We start from the raw sequence: 19,292 nt of genomic DNA on the forward strand, positions 1-19,292 counted from the left end.
TAATTTTAAATGAAAATACAGCAGCAAAATCCCCATTATAAATATCAGAGAAATTATTTTATTTTATAATTATACACTTCCCTAAGCCTTAAGTAAATATTATACTTTACCCCTGGAAGTAAGTCAATTTCTACTATAACTATAATATTAAGGAAGTAGATCTATATCTAGATCTTGAATGACTCCCAAACCAACAAGATCCCAAAAGATAACCAAAACTCATTTGCGCTATTAAGGATACAGAATGCTAATAGTAATAGCCGTATTTATTATTTCTTATTTAATCTTAATAATAAAAAACTATTAAAGCTAGAGAAAGAACGAGAAGTCCTCTCATCTTCAAAAATAGCCCAACAAATTAGTCCATCAATCACTTTAAATTGAGAATGTATAGTTTTCCAATCTAATCCTAAAAATAAAAAGATGAACAATAGCTAAGAAGTTAGAGAACAAGTTGGGACAATACCATGTATGAAATACTTTGAAATACAACGCATTAAATGGCCCATGTGGGCCAATAAGAGCAGCCGTAAAAATAACCAAAACAACGGCCACCGTTTTTGTTTTATATGAACACATAAAAAAAAGAAGTCATGTAATCATCCAAAATGTACGCTTTCAGTACTAAAACACACCCTTTGTGAATTTGACCTTTTTGACCACCACATACCCGCAAGTATCCCAATGTACACCGACGGCTAACCATTTGCAGCTGTGTGGTCACAGGAAAATAGGATAAATAACCTTTCCTATCTACACCACACCTGACCCTACACGGTCCGTATGGCTGGCGACTGGAAAGCACAGCCTTTCAATTTCAAATCCAACCTCAAGACTTGGATGTCTAATTCACATAATACGAAAGGTGAGACCATTTTGAACAGTCCAACCCCTCCCCTCCCCCCAAGAACACACACATACACGCACACGCACACACACACTCCCTCTGAACTCCAGAGATTAAATTAGATTTTCCTAAAATAAACTCCTCCTCAACAAAACCAGACTGTGAGAGTGAAACTAATCTGGGAGCATAATAAAAACATACTTAGATAAAACACAATCTAGACAAAAGGCGTGAGGTCCAAAACATGTAGTTTTATTAATAAACACTAACATCGAATAGTTACAACACTGGGCAAAATGAGAACGTTACAGCAAAGTAGCGAAAAGCCAGTAACAAATTCCAGATGAAAAAATATTCATTTCTTTCAAAACATTTCTTGTAAAGTTAACACAGCTCACAAATTCCTGAAAAGGTTTATACACATAAAAATTCTATTGTAGAAAGATCATCAACTCTTTATTCACAGAGAACACCTACGCACACTCAAGATAATGATTAGCCCATCTGAAGACAGCTATAGAAGTAAATAAAAAGAATTTTATCCACCCAAAGTCCATAAACATTATATTCTCATAAGAATCAATTCAAATAGGCCTATTGTCCCAGAATTAAAAACATAATTCGAAACTCATGCAAATCTTCATTGTGCAAGAACTTATTTGCAGCCCATCTACATTTGAAAAGACCAAAAACTCTGGGAAGGAACAACTTACATACATGACCGAAGCAAATTATCTGCAAAAGTGACCGATAATTTTCTTTTTTATTAGATTGTTGAAATAAATTATGAACAACATTTGTCTACCACAAACCCCGTATTGGTGCAACAGAATAGAAGTAAAACAAATATAATATAATCACAGAAAGTATGTGATCTTCACACAAGTAAGGAGAGCGTATATCACATATTGTACAGTCATTGCCTGTTGTACTTTTAAAACGCTAGGTACACTCCTATGGTCTAAAGAAAGATCTACAATTAACAGAGGAGCTAAAAAAGCAATATGAGTTTCAAAATAACATTGCTTATAAAAATCACAAATGAAAGATGATTAATCAAGCGCAGGAAATTGTACATGTGCACGGGTTGAAGGAATGTCTGCGAAAATTAACAGTTAGTGGTGAGGGTCGTCAGGAATTTATGACGATGAGAAAACGTCAATATAAAGGAATGAAGGAACGGTAGACTCTGTTCACAAAACAAAAGAGGAAAATTATGAAATGAGGAATAGAGGGAGGAATAAGCACATGGTAAATCAAAAACGGCTTGGGTATGATGATAGCTCAAGCAGTTCAATAATTATGGATGCAATGACAATTGTCATACATGTAGTATGATGCAATGAGATCTGAAATATGCAAAAAAGTTATTACAAATCCTGTGAGTCAAACTTCAAGTGCATTAATAACAATTCCTTCAAAACGGATCTTAAGCTAAGTGAAGCAAGGAAGCAGACAAAGAACACAATAAATCTCAATTGTTTTTACAAGACTTTAGAGCCTCACAAGACACTGAATAGGTCATTTCAAAGTCGAATTAAAAACCATTGCTGAATTCTATGAGGGAAAAAACTAAGTTGGTAAGAGTGGCTTCATTTCTGAGTGAGACTAATGAAAAGAAGAGCATTCAGTAAAACTGAAAAAAAGAAAGAATTGCGCTTCCTTCAAAGAACCGCTCAACGTTGGTTTCATCGGAGTACAAGTGTTTTTGTTATACACATGGTGGGCGGGTGGGACAAAAAAATGCAGTTTTCCTGTAGAGATGTACTGGGAAAGCGGAATAAAACAATAAATCCAGCAGGTTAATATCTAAAGGTATGTGGGGAGTTATCAAATAGCTCCTTGCATGCAACAAGACAAAGTAACTGAGAGATAAATCAAAACACAAATCAGTAAAATCAACAGTGACATAGATTGACAACAAAGCAGACTGATCAAAATGCCACGAGAGATATACGAACAGATCTTGTCTTACACTTCACATCTGGGATAACAGTGATCAGCCAGCATTATATGAACTTTATAGTTTGGGAACAGATCAGAACTAAAACAGCTAAAATCTCACACAAGACAGAAATGATCGACGAGACGCACAAGTCAACAGAGGAAATTGAGAATTCCCTAAAGATAGAGACTGCTATGTACAAGAGCTGATTGCTCTCATAATATCCCACGCATTCACTTAGAGACCGGGCTCAAGTTGGAATTTTGAGGGCATCATTACCAACCAACAATGAAGATTGGGGACCTTTCTTCAAAGAGCAAGTAGCAAGATAAACAATTTCTGAGAAGTTGACTCATTTTGGGTTTCACTTTTACACAGAGAATATTAAATGCTTATATCATATAATTGAACAGAAAACCAACAATTCCTTGTACAATTTTATCAGAAAAGTGGGCCGTACATGGCCGAAGTCAAAAACGTTTCAGTTCAAAGTGAACCTGAAACTGAATTTTGGATACAGTTCTTACTTACACAGCACACAGGAGAGTGTGCAGGACAAAACAACTGAGCCACATAAGCTAATTCCATGGTCTGGGTGATATGCATGGCACATCATGGTAGCTATCCTTTCAAATGTGTCTCCAAATAAAGGCACATAGTTTGGATGTAATTCACGGGAGTGGGATAAAAACCGACACAGTGAAAGAAATCCGCCACAAGAAGCTCCACCCATGCTGGTAAACAAAAAGTAGAGGAGGAGAAGGAGGAAGAGTAGGAAACAATCTACAAGTTGTTGTTTTTTTCCCCCTGGCCTATCCAAACTACAGACTATCTGATCACAAGAAGGAGCACAGAACACAGCAGCCAGCACACAATGTGCTTGGCACACTTGTCAGTGAACGCAGCAGAGAGAAGCACACCGATATGGGGCGTGAAGGCAAACAGGACAAGATATGCTACAAAAATGTGTATGTGTGTGTGTGTGTGTGTGTGTGTGTGTGTATAAGTGTAACTGACCTACGGATAGACACACACATGACATAAAGGATGAAAGGAATCAATGAAAGAAACAAAACCTCCATAAATTTCAACTTGTTAAAAAAAACCCCAAAGTTTACGGATCACTGGCGAACTCTTAACATGTACACAAACAAACCATAGAGCAAAACAGAAACATGTGTGCTTGCACAATAAACACTTATCTTATCAGAAATCTCAAGGGGGGGAAAAATAGAACAAATAAGTAAAGATAGATCAGATAGCTGGTGCAAAGCCCACCTTACAGTTCCTCACACTTATAATGTAACTAATCCTTAAAGCTGATTAAATCCAACTGGCATAAATAAATGATCAATGATGGCACATTTACAAAAATAACCTGCCATCCATTTCATAATATGAAGACTGCAAATGACAGATGAAATGCATCCATAAGCAAAAAGCAAGCTTACCAACACACAATCTTGCAATCAAAGTCAGTGCGACTTTCCATTCATATCAGCATAAATCATTCACAGACAACAGGTCACAATGACAGTAAAATGCATCATCCTCCTGCTCTTTCTGCATCACAAGAGTTCAGAACAGCAAAAAACTCTGATGGTGGAGCATGAAAGGAACTTGACTTCATCATCAAAATATTTCTGATAGAAGACACAGAGCAGTCATAATTTAGCTCACACTTCACAACATGGGGCCAGAGACACACACAGTGCCCAGCGAAACTCTTCAGTGTAAAATATTATAATAGAAACACAATCCAGGTGAAAGATACAAACAATACACACAGAACAGCTCTGATGACGATGTGATCATTCATGAGCTGAGAACTCCACAACAGCAGGATAGCCATTCTTTAGAACTTTCAATAACGGGTTGTACTTGTCTGAGTGGCAGGGAACATCTTGATGTATTTGACATCTCTGGGGAGAGAGGTACTACAGGATACATCTTAGACTGAAAACGGATGGCCTTACATGAGTACTCTTGTCTCCCGGGCTCAATCAAAGGAATTAGAAAATGGCGAATATTTATTCATATTCAGCAGTTCCACATTTACGTCACAAAGCGTAGTTTCTTTTCCAACCTACTCATTTGGAGGAATTTCTGGTGACCGTGTCTTGTCTTTGACACAATATTATCCTTATTCCATGCTGATTTTCAAAGTCCTTTTGAACCCATCTCAATCTCTTGAAGAAACTTATTATGCAAAGAACAAATGATGAATTTCTGTGCATCAAGATCTTGGAACAATTTTGTTAAAACTTGTTACACAGACAAAGAAATTCAACGATACTCATAGAATACATGCACAGAAAAAAAAATCAAAACAAAAAGAAAACGGTGAAGTATGAGAAGCATTAGCTTGTCCTCTTGCTGGGAATGTAGACCATCACATCACTGCCTGTTGAGTCACGGAATTCACACTCAACCTGAGGAACACATAACACAGTTATTACTATAGTAACTGGGCAGGAGGAACAGAGAACTGAGACAAGGAAACATAACCCCTCTCAAACTCAAAGCAGGAAATGAGAAAATCAAAGCCAGCAGGCCGTACACTGTTCTTGTGACTTAATGCAGCCCACAAAAGTTTTTAAAAAATGTTTTGATAATGCAAAGACACACAGAACGCATACAATTTAAATCTCAGGTAATGTAGATAAAATAGCCAGCTACATAAACTAAGAATAAGTACGATTCCTTAACACTTTGCAGTCACACAGCCTGCGGTACAAAATACCCCATCTGGTCACCCAGCCAGGAGAGTGACTGCAACAAACTTCTTGAGCCTGGCGCACTTTGTGCCAGGTGACCGTAACGGATAATTTTCACCGGCACATTATAGCACCAAGTGAGTGCAAAGTGTAAAAATATAATTTATGCTTTAAACTAGAAAAATAAAAAAAGAATGATCTGAGTGCCATGCAGTTCCCTGAAATACAGACTTTGCATTGGAACAGTTTCACCATCAATTCAAGAGTAAGCAACAGTAAACTGTACCTATTTCAATTTGGGACAAAAATCCATAAACACAACAGCCTCCACCACATGTTTAACACAAGCCAAAGGACAAAACTTCACATCAAAATACAACAAAAATAGAGGCAAGTCATACATTTATGACCTCTTAAATAATGGTCTTTTATGCTTTGTGGCCTAATGGTTAGGCTACAATACTTAGGCCTATGATTGTGAGGTTGTAGATTCAAGGCTTAGCCCAGCCCAATGTTCCCCCTTCACTAAGGTGTGAATGGGTACCCAGCCATAGACAGCAAAAGATCTTATCTGTATTTGAGTGTTTTTGCGCCTCTGAAATGGCAGTTTACACTAAATGCTTCCCAGAAAGTTGAGACTGTTTCAAAATGTTATCAGGTCTGCTGGGGTAATATTAATATAGATTCTTAAGTGCATAGATCTTGCTGTTGGGCAGGAATTTGCACCATACATTACATGCTATTTATTTATTCATCATTATTATGGTCTTTTCATAACTCACCTAAAGACCTTTCTAATACTCCAACTCTCTTCCCAAGTTCACTAACAACATTTTTTTTTCTCACAATATCTGGTACCACATTTTCCCCCTTTTCATATTATAGGACAGACCAAGAGTGTATTCCTACCTGTCTGAATTTAGCGTTGAGGATGGCAAGAGAAGACTTAGAGGGCGCCATGAAGTAGCTGCTCATGGCGTTGCCGCTGACGATATGTCTATGTACAGGGGACGGGTGCCACACGCCGGATGGGTCAGTGTACTGAGAACCTGAGATGGACACAAGAATATTGGTCAGGGTGAGAGGTATAAATATTTTGTGGGGCATCAACTAGAAAAAAACCTCCCACTGTGTGTAAAGTACATGTAATCTCATTATAATACACAAGCCCCTTGACACAGTACACACTGACCAGAGACTTTACAACCCCTGCTGAAGCAAAATCAAATTTAAAATATTTGCTGATGGAAAAGGGAGTTGAAGGGGCAATAATAAGAGTAAACAAATTTTGAATAAGAAGAAAAGAATGGAACATTTTATTCATACATATCAGTTCCAGTTTTATTGTGAAGACAACATTAAAAGTTCTTGATCTATCTACTTATCTATCTATCCATCTATCTACTGATCTTACCTGGCATCTTCTCCACTTTGCCTGTGACCAAGTTCATGATGATGATGTCATCGTCATCAGCAGAGGTCAGGACAAGGTCATAGCCGTGGTGCGAGGTGGAGGGCAGGAATGCTACATCACTGATGCTGGCGCTCACAGTCACCTCGTAGGTTCTCTCCATCACACCTTTACATGAAGAAATGTACATGATTAAGATTCTTTCAGTCTATTTTTAGGGAGGAAGAGGAGGGGGCGGGGTAAGGTAAGGGCATGAGACTGTCCTATTCTTAATCCCTTGGACACCAGCATATGCCTGAGCCTGACTACTTTTAACCCTTCTTTGTATGCCTAAGCATATGATGCAGAATAGACAGTTTTAATCTGTCTGCAAATAAGTGTCTTTGGCAATAGGAGAAAGCTGAAAGAGTGTTTGAGAAACACACACATGTATGTCCATCCTCCAGACTAATATGGTAAAATAAACTATGTTTTACGGTTAGGTCGAGCCAGCCTTTGATTGGAAGAGAGACAGGATACATGAATTTGTTTGTCTGTTAGAGTAAAATTAAGCATACTAATACAATAACAGCCTTCAAGTGCCAGGAAAAAAAGACCCACACACTAACAACAGAGGGATTATAAAGAAGGAGACCCTACCACTGGTGTTCTCCAACAACCTGCCCTTATCAGCTACCACTTTAATGTTATCAATAACATTGTTACTGTAATAGTCAACAGCAAAATAACACAAACCTTCCTCAGAGATGGATGCTACGACAACCTTCCCAGTAAACTCATCCACGGTGATCAGGTGGCGGGAGTCAGGGGAGACCATCGGGCGGCCGGCCAGGGACACGGTGGAGATGATGGTGTCGGTCAAGTGGTCCATGACCAACTGCAGGGTGTGCTGGTCAGCTGCAGACACACACTGGATCACGATGTGGCCGCCTAGAGAATAGAGGAAGAAAGTTGTGATGAGTCTTCATTATCTTCTTTGGAAAAGATCCAATTGTACTTCATGGTGAGCACCAGGAACAGAGTAAGAGATGAAGGGGAAGGCCACGTGGACCCTAGACAGGCACACAGAATGATGTACAGAAAAGTGAGAAGACATGGAATAATATCAGGAGGCTAGCCCAGAATAGGGAAAGGTGGAAAATGTTTGTTCCAGGCCTTTATCCTGATGCAGGGTGAGAAAAGAATTGTGATATCAGATATTGATGATCAGGAACAGGTGGGAGCAGACCAACTCCCACTGTATATTTACGATGTGGAAAAGAGAAGAGAAAGACAGTACACAGAATTCACTTCATAAGGCAGCACACACACAGATTTGTTAATTAAACACTATCAAGAAAGATCAGAGCGCAAAGTAAAAGTGTAAAAGCTTTTTAAAAAATAAAAAAATAAGCATATACAGTCAAACCTGTGTAAGACGGCCAGCCATTGTCAAGGAGAAAAGTGGCCGTAAAAGACAGGTGGCCATCTTAGGCAGGACTGATCAAGATGAAGAAAACAAACCATTCCCATCTGAGGTCCCAATCGAAAGTAGCCGCATTGTTGTTGTTTTTGTTTGTGGTGGTTTGTAGTTTGTAATTTTTATTTTGTTGCTGATTTTACAAAAGGGTGACAATAAAACGAAATGTATCAGACGAGGAAGACTGAGTGCCATGTTAAAACAAACACATGGGTCGCCACCACTCGGAGAACGAGCGATGCTTCTGTCACAAGTTCATGTTGACGTCCTTTGTTACTTTGTTACAGACTGGGTAAACAGTGACCACTCATCTCACTTACGATTTGTGCAGGAGTTTTGGGCGGGGCTTATGGGTTATGAGGGATCACACGCTTACCTCACCAGCAGCTGAAAATTGGTATCTATTGGTCAACAGTGGTAGGGCTAGGCAACATGATCTGTTGGAGGGATTACCTAACAACAACGACAGGTGATTGGATCATGACGGCTCGTCCACAACGCCAGGGGCCAAAGCACAATTTATGACAAAACGTAATGGAGTCACTAAGGTGGCCGTCTAAGACAGGTGTTATTACTTAGTGTGATACGAGTTGTGTGTTTAAATATGGTGGCCACGGCCGCGTTGGACAGGTGCCCGTTTTACAAAGTTAAATTATATAGAAAAAACGCAAAGGGGGAAATGGAAAGTGGCCGTTTGTACAGGTGGCCGTCTTATAGAGGTGGCCGTCAGGGCAGGTTTTACTGTATTTCTGAAAAAAAAGGAACAAACCACATATTTCTGCCTGACATTTTTGAAACAGCACTCTGACAAAATGAAAAAGACCAAAAATATAGCAAGTAACTTTTAAAAATTGTGATACTCTCCTAGCTAGCATTTTAAAGAAAACTTTCCGACCCCCTCCCCATAATGAGACTTAACACATTCAAATGATTGCTATTTCTCTTACCAACAGGCACAAAGGCCAGACTGCGGGGGACACAGCCATAGTTGGAGAGGTCGATGGATTTGGTGTTGCCCATGTCCTCCAGACTCAGCTTGAACAGGCTGCTTTGACCCGCGTGTGATACGTAGCCGTAGTCAAAGTCATGGTCAAGGTCGTTTGGAGGAGCGATAAACAGATTCTCCACCTGTTGAGCAAGACAGTTTTTTTTGTTTTATGGCACTTGTAACACAAATAGGTCATACAGGCGCTGAAAATTAGAGGTGTTACTAGAAAGTTAGATACAAAGAAAAGAAAGAGGAGAGGTAAAGATAATAAATGTTCGACAGGAAAATAGCATACTACACTAGAACACCTGCAAACCACCCACAGAGATAAAACAGAGCAAAAACAACTACTCATCACAGATTTGTTTCATTTGTTAGAGTAAAGAGATGATAATGGTAATTTCTTCCAGGGAAAAGGAAAGACAAATCAGAGAGAAACAGCACACAGAAAGGAAAGAAGTAGGAAGAAAAATACAACAAGACACTCCCATTGAGGATATGGGTGGCCATTCAGTGTTGTTGAGGGGTAATGAATTATAATAATAAAGTGAAGTCAGAAAAGCTACACTTTGATGAGGACCAGATTTGGATAATCATAACTCTTGACAAGAAGTAGAAAGAGCAAACCATGCCCAGAACCTCTTATCAAATTTGCTTATACCAAATATATACTGTAAAAAAAAAGGAACAAAGATGCTTGAACTTCTTATATTTGCTAAATAATAGATTTCTAGGAAAAGCAGTACACTATGGGTAGCAGAAGTTTGAAAAAGCATTTTGTCAATCTCTTTCAAACCAGGATTTTTAAAATTTCTTATCCTAGAATCCTAGAGCACGGTCAAACCTCTGTTGAAGGGAAAAGTTCTCATCTTAGACAGGTGGTCTTCTAGGTCAGTGTCGTTATAATACAGAAAAAAATCCAAAGGGGAAGTAGGAAGCGGTTGTTTGTACAGGTGGTTGTCTTAGACAGGTGATCATTATAGCATGTTTGATTGTATCTACTGTCATGTTATGGCTCAAAAGTCTCAGCACACACTACTCACCAAGTCAAAGTGGTTCCCAACAGGCCTGGTGTGCACAGACCGGTGCTGGATGTGCTGGCTGGCATCTCGGATGACCACGATGGTGCGTCCGCTGTCTCCTCCACACAGCACCCACACCTGGTCCAGATGAGACACGTACCACAGGTGCTGGGGACGCTCATCTGTGCCGATCACCTTTGGGGACAAAATGTTTAATAACAATAACGATAAAAAATAGCATTTATGTTGTGTGTTTCCATTTTCTAAAAAAAATGCTCAATGTGCATTACATTCAAAGAGATATCACATTTTAAAATCGCTTGACAGGTGTATGTGTAGAAAATAATATCTTGTATTTATATATGTATATATGCTCATATTCTTTTTTACATACGCCAAGTGAAAGTAAAAATCTGACTGCTGTTTCTCGCTCAAATGCATTTTATTAGAAACGAAAAGGATAAAAAAGATAAAATGATATCATAAAATGCATTCACATTATCTTACAATAGTAACTTTGGAGTAATGAGAAAATAAGCACCTGTTGCATTTGACACAAGACATAATTTTCGGCACAACAGGGCCTACACAATGAACAAAATAATGAGATTCTGTGCACAGTATTAATTCCATGCCAAAAAATGCATGTACCCGTTCTAAATCTTTAGCAAATTCTTCTTTTTTTTTCCAGCATCAGTAACACATTCCTAAGGATAGTTTTTTTCAAGAATGAAACCTTAAACAAAAAGGCTTAAGCTCTTATTTTCTGGTGATGAGAAAAATGAGAAAACTCACTTTATATTTTATTAGAAAATTATATAACCAATGCCCACACCATGCTTTGAAAAGTAGACATCTCATAGTCATGGCTTCAGGTGGTATACAAATGCAAAGTATTATATTATTATTATTATTATAATTACTATTATTATTATAATTATTATTACTACAATTACTATCACATTTAACCCGCTTCAATCAAGAACCAGACCTGCAGTGGGTTCCATGTGTTCCCAGCATCCACAATGACAACCCGGCTCTGGTCAGGCTGTGTGGCGTAGATGAAATCAGCGCCGACCTTAACAGCCCCGCCCCACTGACAATCCTTGCCGGTGCGGCACAGGCTAAGTGGCTCGTCCAGGGCGTCTGGGATGAACTTGAAGTCTCCAAAGTCGGGGTGCACGTTGTGGCGAGTGATACACATGAGTGGGTTGTACGAGGACACGCCCTTCGGGTGGAACACGACGAACGTGCCCTCATCTCTGGCCGAGACCTTGTCTGGAAAACACAGGGTACGACTGATTGTTAATATTTCATCCTCTACTGACACAATCTACATAATTTCAAATGCAGGATCCCTTCATACTGTCTGTCAGGGCTAAACCAGGCTGATTTGAGGACATTTCTATATCTTTATTCAGGCAATTTCCCACAAAACTACATAGGCTCCTTCTGAATCAAATCATAAAGAAAGTGTTGTTTTCTTTTGTATTTTAACTCATCAGTTGCAAAACAAAACAAAAAAACCTCATTATATCAGTTTCTCACCGTAACAGTACTCGTAAAATGTGATCTCCACTATTTACATAGTTTGCTCCTTTGAAATAGATATCTCATCTTAAAATACTGACACATATATATATACACAGAGAAAGCAGAGGTTATGGTATCCACATAAAAAAAATCTTACTCTTGTTTTCTCCAAAATTGGTTCACTTTTTTTGACTGCCCTATAGACGAAGACTTAGGAGAAGTAACTACTGCTTGTGCAGTTGTCTATTGTGTAAAGGGATATAATGGATTTGTTTCTCTCTTAAATTAATTTTCTGTATTGCCTGTACAAGCATACATAGAAACACATATCTCAGTAATGCAAAGGTTACAGCTAGATTAAACAGTCATAGATAACATCATATTAAAAGCAGATAGAAAAAAAAGAAAGAAAAAACCCCACAATGAAATACTCTGCGCCTCCGTGTGAGGGTAGACATTTAAACTGTACACATTTACTCACGTGAGGTTGTGTAAGGAGGAAGGACGGTGACAGAGACGGACTTCTCGGTGGTGCCGGCCTGGTTGTGGGCAGTGCAAGTGTACGTACCAGCATCGCTGTCGTAGTGGGCGTTGTGGATCGCGATGTGACCGCCACCGTCTAGATAGAAAGTGCAAGAAGAAGTAAGACATCAATTTCCACATTTATTCTCCCATTCACAGGTTTACCATAAACACTGAAGGCCTCTATTGTTAGCCAAATTCCATTGCTGTTATTGATCTAAAACAATGTCAATACATCTGTGTTTCTTCAAACTTTTCACCAGAACTTTGTATATTTTTTTTTTCTCTGTCAATCAGTTGACCAAACACAATGGCAATTTTTTTAATAGACTAACCCGGAACAGTTGCTGTTACTTAAAAAGGATGGAAATGAATAATTTTCAGACCCATATGAAAGGAAATGGGCTGACCAATAATTATTATTAAGCTAGTCTGTTACTAGAAATATCAAAGTCACTTTTTGGATGTTCAGATTCCTATAATATCAGGGATGAATAAAAGCTGCTATAACATGCAGCATGTCTGTACTTACTTGAATGTGGTTATTTTTAAACATATAAACAACTTCTTAATTCAAATCACAATAAATGCATCATAATCTCTTGGTTGGGATGTCATATAATCGAAAGATCTGAGTTGGGTTCCTAGCTTAACACGGTATATCATATCCAAATGAAAGGTTCTTCAACTTAAAACTTGTTTACTTCCATTTGCTGAGCTATAAGTAGGGACTTGTGAAATCCTAAGAGTGTTTTTCTACTGGGAGGGATACAAAAGAATTGACTCTCTCTTTAACTTTAACAGGATATCTTTAACACATTGTCTTTAACGCGATGTAAAAAAATTTCAGCACAACACAAGGTTTAAATGTTCTATGGATACTCACAGTAGATGGTGGAATGCCCATTGTTCTCAATGACCTGCTCCCCTTGCCTCCATGAGATGCTGGGCTCAGGGATCCCCTCAGCGTGACAGTGCAGCTCAATGTCGGAGCCTGTCAGGTGGGTCTGTGTCACCGGGCTCACGTGGACAATAGGAGCAGCTGAGGAGAAACAAAGGACTTTTCAAACCAGGATCATCGGTGAACATTGCAAATAACTGACTCATTTTATTTGAAGGCAGGTGAGCAAACACAGGTTGAAAGGGTTAAACGCATGCATCAGGGTGAAACACTGCACAGGTTTAAAAATAACATACAAGAACCTTTTATTACCCCGCTTTTCTAACATCAAATTTAATTTATTTAAAACGTGATTTTTAGTGTTGGGGAGGGGGAGGGCGAATGTAGGGGTTTACAGTCTACTTTTAAAAGCTTATTAAAATTTTTCTTTAATCAACCGAAAATAGAGTGTTCCAGACCTCATGAATTACAATTTCATGAAGAAGTCTATTACTCACAATAATAATTTCACTCCTCTTCCTTTTTATAAAATGTATTAAAAAATGAAAATACAGCCATATCTCTAATAATTCTACTATTTTACAATCTACACCCGTAAACTCCAAACAGTAAAACCTGGTCTTTGCGCGACCTTTACATGAACTCACTCTGTACTCTCAGCTGGTGCACCTGTGCCTTTGCCGAGTCCTCGGCGTCCATGCATGTGTAGTTGCCGATGTGGTGGAGGCCGACTTTGCTGAAGAACAGAGCTCCGTCCTCAAACACCTGGGGCAGAGGAGATTTACAGCAGGTTGTCAGTGACAATCATTTACTTTCAATCAAATCTAGACATGGTGGAATTAATCTTTTAAGTCTACAGTCACAAAGGACTCTGATATCTTTTTTCATAAAAGCTAAAACTTAGAGACACACGAAAACATGTGTACTTCTAGTCATTAAAGTGAGAATCGTCAATTAGCATTGCCCCAAGGTGCACCCTCACCTCAGTATACACATATTCCCATAATCTCACTTCAACTGACACATCAACCATACAGAATCTCAAACCAACCCTACTACTGACACTATCTCAAACAAAGCTACACAACCACTCATCTAATCAGAACTGAACCTATACAATACAACCCCCCCCCCCACACCAACCCATAAGATATCAACAAACACAAGTTCACCAACCCTAACAATTTGAAGTCAATCCACACAAACATTAATCCAATTCAAAATGAACCCACACAAACTCATACCATTTTGTACAACCCACATAATCTAACATAGACTTAAGCATCCAAATGCAAATACAGACACAAACACACATACAAACACAAAATACACACACAGACACACATACACATATACTGCGCATACAAACACACAGACACACACACAAAACAGAAGGGCACCCACCATCAATTGATGACCGCGTGTGTCATCTGTCAACTGTGTCCCGTAACGTTTCCACACCACCTGTTTTGCATCCACGCCACACTTGAGCTCAAGGCCGTTGCCTGCTGATGCCAAGGTGGGGATCACACTCACGGGGATCTGATCCAACACAGCCGGCTCCTCAAGTTCTGGTTTGGGACAAAAATTGTTACTGTTGAACCTGCACTAACGGTTACTTGTATATGACAATCACTTGTACAAACGGCAACTTCCCATTTCTCTGGTTGCATTCAAAAACCCCCCGCCAATGACACTGTGTAAGGCGTCCACTTGTCTAAGTCAGCCACTTTTCTCTCAATAATGGACGGCCGTCTTACACAATTACAACTACATGTAGATGTGTTTATAGCTCAATATTGTCAATTAAGTGACCCAGCAGACAGTCGGAGTATTATAACAGTTAAAAATAATTACCCAACGCAAGATTGGAACTCAAATATCTTCTTCATGCGACAGAGAAGAGCCAAACCATTACACTACAAATGCCTGTGAAATTGAGGTAGTCTTCAGTCAGAAAGTCTTATTAAGTCAGATGAAACAAGTAGGAAAAAAAGTAGGTCCTTCCAGTGATGACATCCAGCCACTCACTTATACTTTAGCAACTTTTAAGCATTATACACATTTTTTGTTTTTTGCTTTCAGCATCCTAGAGTCCATCTTGTCTTACCAAAAGACAATAACTAACTTTAAGGAATGAAAAGACAATAAAAACTGTATACATCCTCCATGAGAAAAAAAAAATTGGCAGTGTGCTTTTATAAATAAGAGTCCTAGAGTGTTTACTCACCAAATGAGTCTGTGAACTCTGTGACTGTGAGCTTCCCGTCCACCTCGCTGTTGTCAGCAAATTTTACAAAGTCTCTGAGATGGCAGTTGATGATGATCTTCCTGCTGAAGTGTTCGTCGCGCTCTTTATCGTCCAGCTCCTCGGCCGTCAGGAAGAAGTCAAAGTCGTGATCGTAGTAGCTGAACATCAGCATGGACAAATACTGGCGGTCTGGAACAAGCAAAAAGTGGTTGCGGAAATGTTAAAAGAAAAACTTTCATTTTCCATTATGTTTTTTTTGGTATCTTTGCTAATCCCTACAGATACAAAGCAATATTTCTAATTCGTACAATTTTACCTTAGTAACTTGATACTGAAGATGAAAAGGATTTGCGATCTCTCTCTTGAATTGTTTCTAGGTAAGAAATTCTGTCTACAGCTTTCTGGAAATATTAGATGGTAAAGAAAGGTGCATGGATCTTGTTAGTATTTTTAGAATTTTCTCATTACACTGATGTCAAGCATTGCTGTAAAACACTGCTGTAACAGAAAGAACCACGGGTGACTACATACCAGTCTTGACCTCCATGTTACAGTTGGGCTCCACAAACTTCTCACAGTGGTACATTAGCAAAGCGTCCTTGAACTTGGCCATTTCTTTCCATGTGCATTCCTTCTTTCCTACTTCTGTCTTTGTGGTCTCCTTTTTCTTCTCTTCCTCTTTGTTCTCAGCTGTTGTCTCTTTGCTGGGCTCATTTGGTTGAACTGTGCCGTAAGACTTCTTCACATCTGATGTCTTAAACCCTGAAGTTGAAAGAAACAAGTATGATAAAGTTGAGAAGCCCAAGGACCTTCCACATCTGATATACTTTCTTTTGAGTTGAGAAAAAAAGTAAGTCTGAGATGATAGAAACAAAAGCACCATGATTGGGGGTGAGAGGGAGGGAAGAAAAAAAGATGAGCCGACCAGCAGTTTGCAGGGAGCCAGAATTCCTCAAAACAGATTAGGTAAAAAAAAACACTCACAAAGGGACAAAAAGTAGAACACTAGATTGGCCACCTACTAGCCCAAACCCCAAAAAACAACAATTGAACAAGAAATAAAGAAATCAGGAAAAGCCGGCCTTCCCATACCATTGTCAGGATGAAGTTACAGTCAGTTCACTTTACAAGAAAATTTATTACAGGTAATGTTCAACTCATAAAACTCCACAAAGGAATTGGTAAAATGATGTCAGTACCACTTTCTCATCATTTGTTCACCTGGTAAGAACGTAACAAAATCAGTTTTGTATTAGCTATCAATGTTCAGTAGCAAGGAAAGGGATTTGTAGAAACTCAGTTATGGATCTTTGACATATGAAGAGAGTGAGAGATCAAAGTCTCAACAGCCAAGATAACTGTGCTGTCATGATCACTGTTCTGGACTGTCCACATCAGGGTGACAACATTCAGTCAAAATCGCTCTTACGAATACCTCTCCAATACAATCACCTGTACAGAAAATGACTTCCCAATTATCCCCTTGCATAATCATTAACAAAAAATTATGGTGATATGGTCCGAGAGGACCACCTGTCTAAGATAACCACTTTTCCAAGCTTTAATTCCATGAGAAGATGAATAGTTTCATGGCTTGCTTGCCTAAACCCAGTGACAGAATGACATTTTTTCTTCCAATTTCAGAGTACAAGACCATGTGTAATCCGATGATTTTTACCTGACTTGAGGTCCTGGGGATACTCATAGATTTCTTGAGCTGGGATGTGGTCCTCCTCTTTGATTTTTTCCTCTTCTTTCTTCTTGTCTTCTGCCAAGAGTTCCTCCTGTTCCATAAGCCAGCTTTTCTCTGAAAAGACAAAAATAAAATACAACATCATATGTTTACTCAGATGGAACATAATCATTTGATGTACAGTTGAATTACTTGTTTAACACACACAATTTACAACCAAGTGAAATGAAGTGACAGGGTGTGATTGTACCCGTCAACCTCTCTCATTCTGTGTGCTGCGGGAGCGACACTTTCCCATCACCACACAGTCTTCAGTATGATTCATATTTACTCTAGCACACCCTTGTCCTGGTGATAATGAAGTATCTGGTTTCACAGGTGAGCAACAGGATTATAACAAGCCAAGATACCATCAATGGAAAAGAAATGTGTAAAAGTGGTGTTGATATTTCATACTTTGTATAGGTTTTCCATCATCCATGTTTTCATATTGCCACAAGTGCAGCTCAAACTGCTCACCTCTGATGTAATGTCTATTTCTGACTAGAACAATACAATTTATTTCTCTATGACATAGCTCACCTTTCACTTGGAGGTCTTTCTTGAAACACAGACCTCGGCGGTCAATCCGGATGTGAGCCCGGGTGACACAGGCGGTTCGGTGCAGCTCACAGTGAGATGGGTACTGGACCCCATCTGAGCCACACACTGGCTTGTGGTGACCCGCACACATGGACGGCTTGAAGCACTTGCACACGCTGTGGACGCACGTGCGACCTGCTGGGCACTCGATGTCATACTTGCAGAATTCTGGAGGAACAGTAAACGGACAGATAAAGTTGTTGTTGAGCTCTCCTGATTTGTTTTGGGAAAGGCAAGGACACAAACCGAAGAAATATTGTCTCCTTAGAGATCTAAACTGTATTAAAGAGGTGTAATACATTTACACTTCAATCATTCAATCAGAGAAACAGCATCTGGAACTTATACCTGCACAACATGAGGAGGAGAGAGAATAGGAAAAATTTCACCCCCCCTCTCTCTCCCCGTAGAATATTCATGATCTACTCACGATCTGGAATTTAGCAGTGTTTGAATGAGAACTTCACAGGTTCGATCCTGTATGGGGGAGTTTAATACGTCAATAGACTAAAAAAAAGCTTGATGAAAAAAGCATAAAAGCTTTCCCATAAACAAACTCTAAAAACAAATTTTAATGCTGATAATATAATACAAACTATTTACAACAACAATTTTCAAAAAGGGGGTATTTTTAAGTCTCTCCTCCTACATATACAAGCATTATTAGTTATCATAACATTTTAATTCCTTTTTATGAGCAGCATCAATTACTTTTAGTACACTAAAAGGAATTCAGATACTGTTCCTTAAAAGTCATTTTTCTAAATTCGTTTAAAACTGAAAACTGGCACAATAAAAAATACAGCAATTAATGCGCCCAAATAGTCCAAAGAACCAGTTTTTATATAATTCCTCGTAAAACTGAAATGTTCCATGACCGTAACATTATTACTAAAAAGGGAAACAAAGCAGTAGAAAACAGATGCAATTCAAGGCTACAACATGACTACAACAAATTCATTTCTAAGACATAGAGACTCAAATTTAAAATCTTTCATAAGACAACACAATAAAAACCAACAAACTAAATAAACAAGGCAACATAGAGAATATCTCTGTGAACGCATAGCATAATATTTAAATTCACAAATAATTCAACACACCACCATCAAAATACATTTATAATAAACACATTCGAACATCACAACAAGAAAATCATGCAAAATTGACTTGCATTGTGTGATTGATGGGCTGGTAGTTTATAGCCAGTAACCAATATGGTTTCCTTATTTCATCAGGACAGGTATGGATAATGTAACAATGAAACATGATGAGACCACCCATCATTCCATCATTGGAAGAAGGGGGATGAGAGAGAGAGAGAGAGAGAGAGAGAGAGAGAGAGAGAGAGAGAGAGAGAG

General features: G+C 38.8%; 1 protein-coding gene across 1 annotated transcript in view; it reads right to left on the reverse strand.

The window, feature by feature from the left end:
• Positions 1–1,082: 1,082 nt before the first annotated feature.
• Positions 1,083–19,292, reverse strand: part of LOC101862789 — a gene marked incomplete at its 5' end in the record, with an annotated part of 25,215 nt that continues 7,005 nt past the window's right edge. The window contains 15 exon segments of the mRNA XM_005094691.3: positions 1,083–5,224; positions 6,419–6,558; positions 6,924–7,088; positions 7,656–7,850; positions 9,327–9,507; positions 10,411–10,584; positions 11,381–11,667; positions 12,404–12,541; positions 13,331–13,486; positions 13,993–14,110; positions 14,750–14,916; positions 15,576–15,785; positions 16,128–16,358; positions 17,275–17,403; positions 17,872–18,099. Coding sequence (XP_005094748.2) covers positions 5,153–5,224; positions 6,419–6,558; positions 6,924–7,088; positions 7,656–7,850; positions 9,327–9,507; positions 10,411–10,584; positions 11,381–11,667; positions 12,404–12,541; positions 13,331–13,486; positions 13,993–14,110; positions 14,750–14,916; positions 15,576–15,785; positions 16,128–16,358; positions 17,275–17,403; positions 17,872–18,099 — 2,591 coding nt within the window.

This window comes from Aplysia californica, unplaced genomic scaffold (genome assembly GCF_000002075.1).
Source record: "Aplysia californica isolate F4 #8 unplaced genomic scaffold, AplCal3.0 scaffold00087, whole genome shotgun sequence".
NCBI lineage: Eukaryota > Metazoa > Mollusca > Gastropoda > Aplysiida > Aplysiidae > Aplysia > Aplysia californica.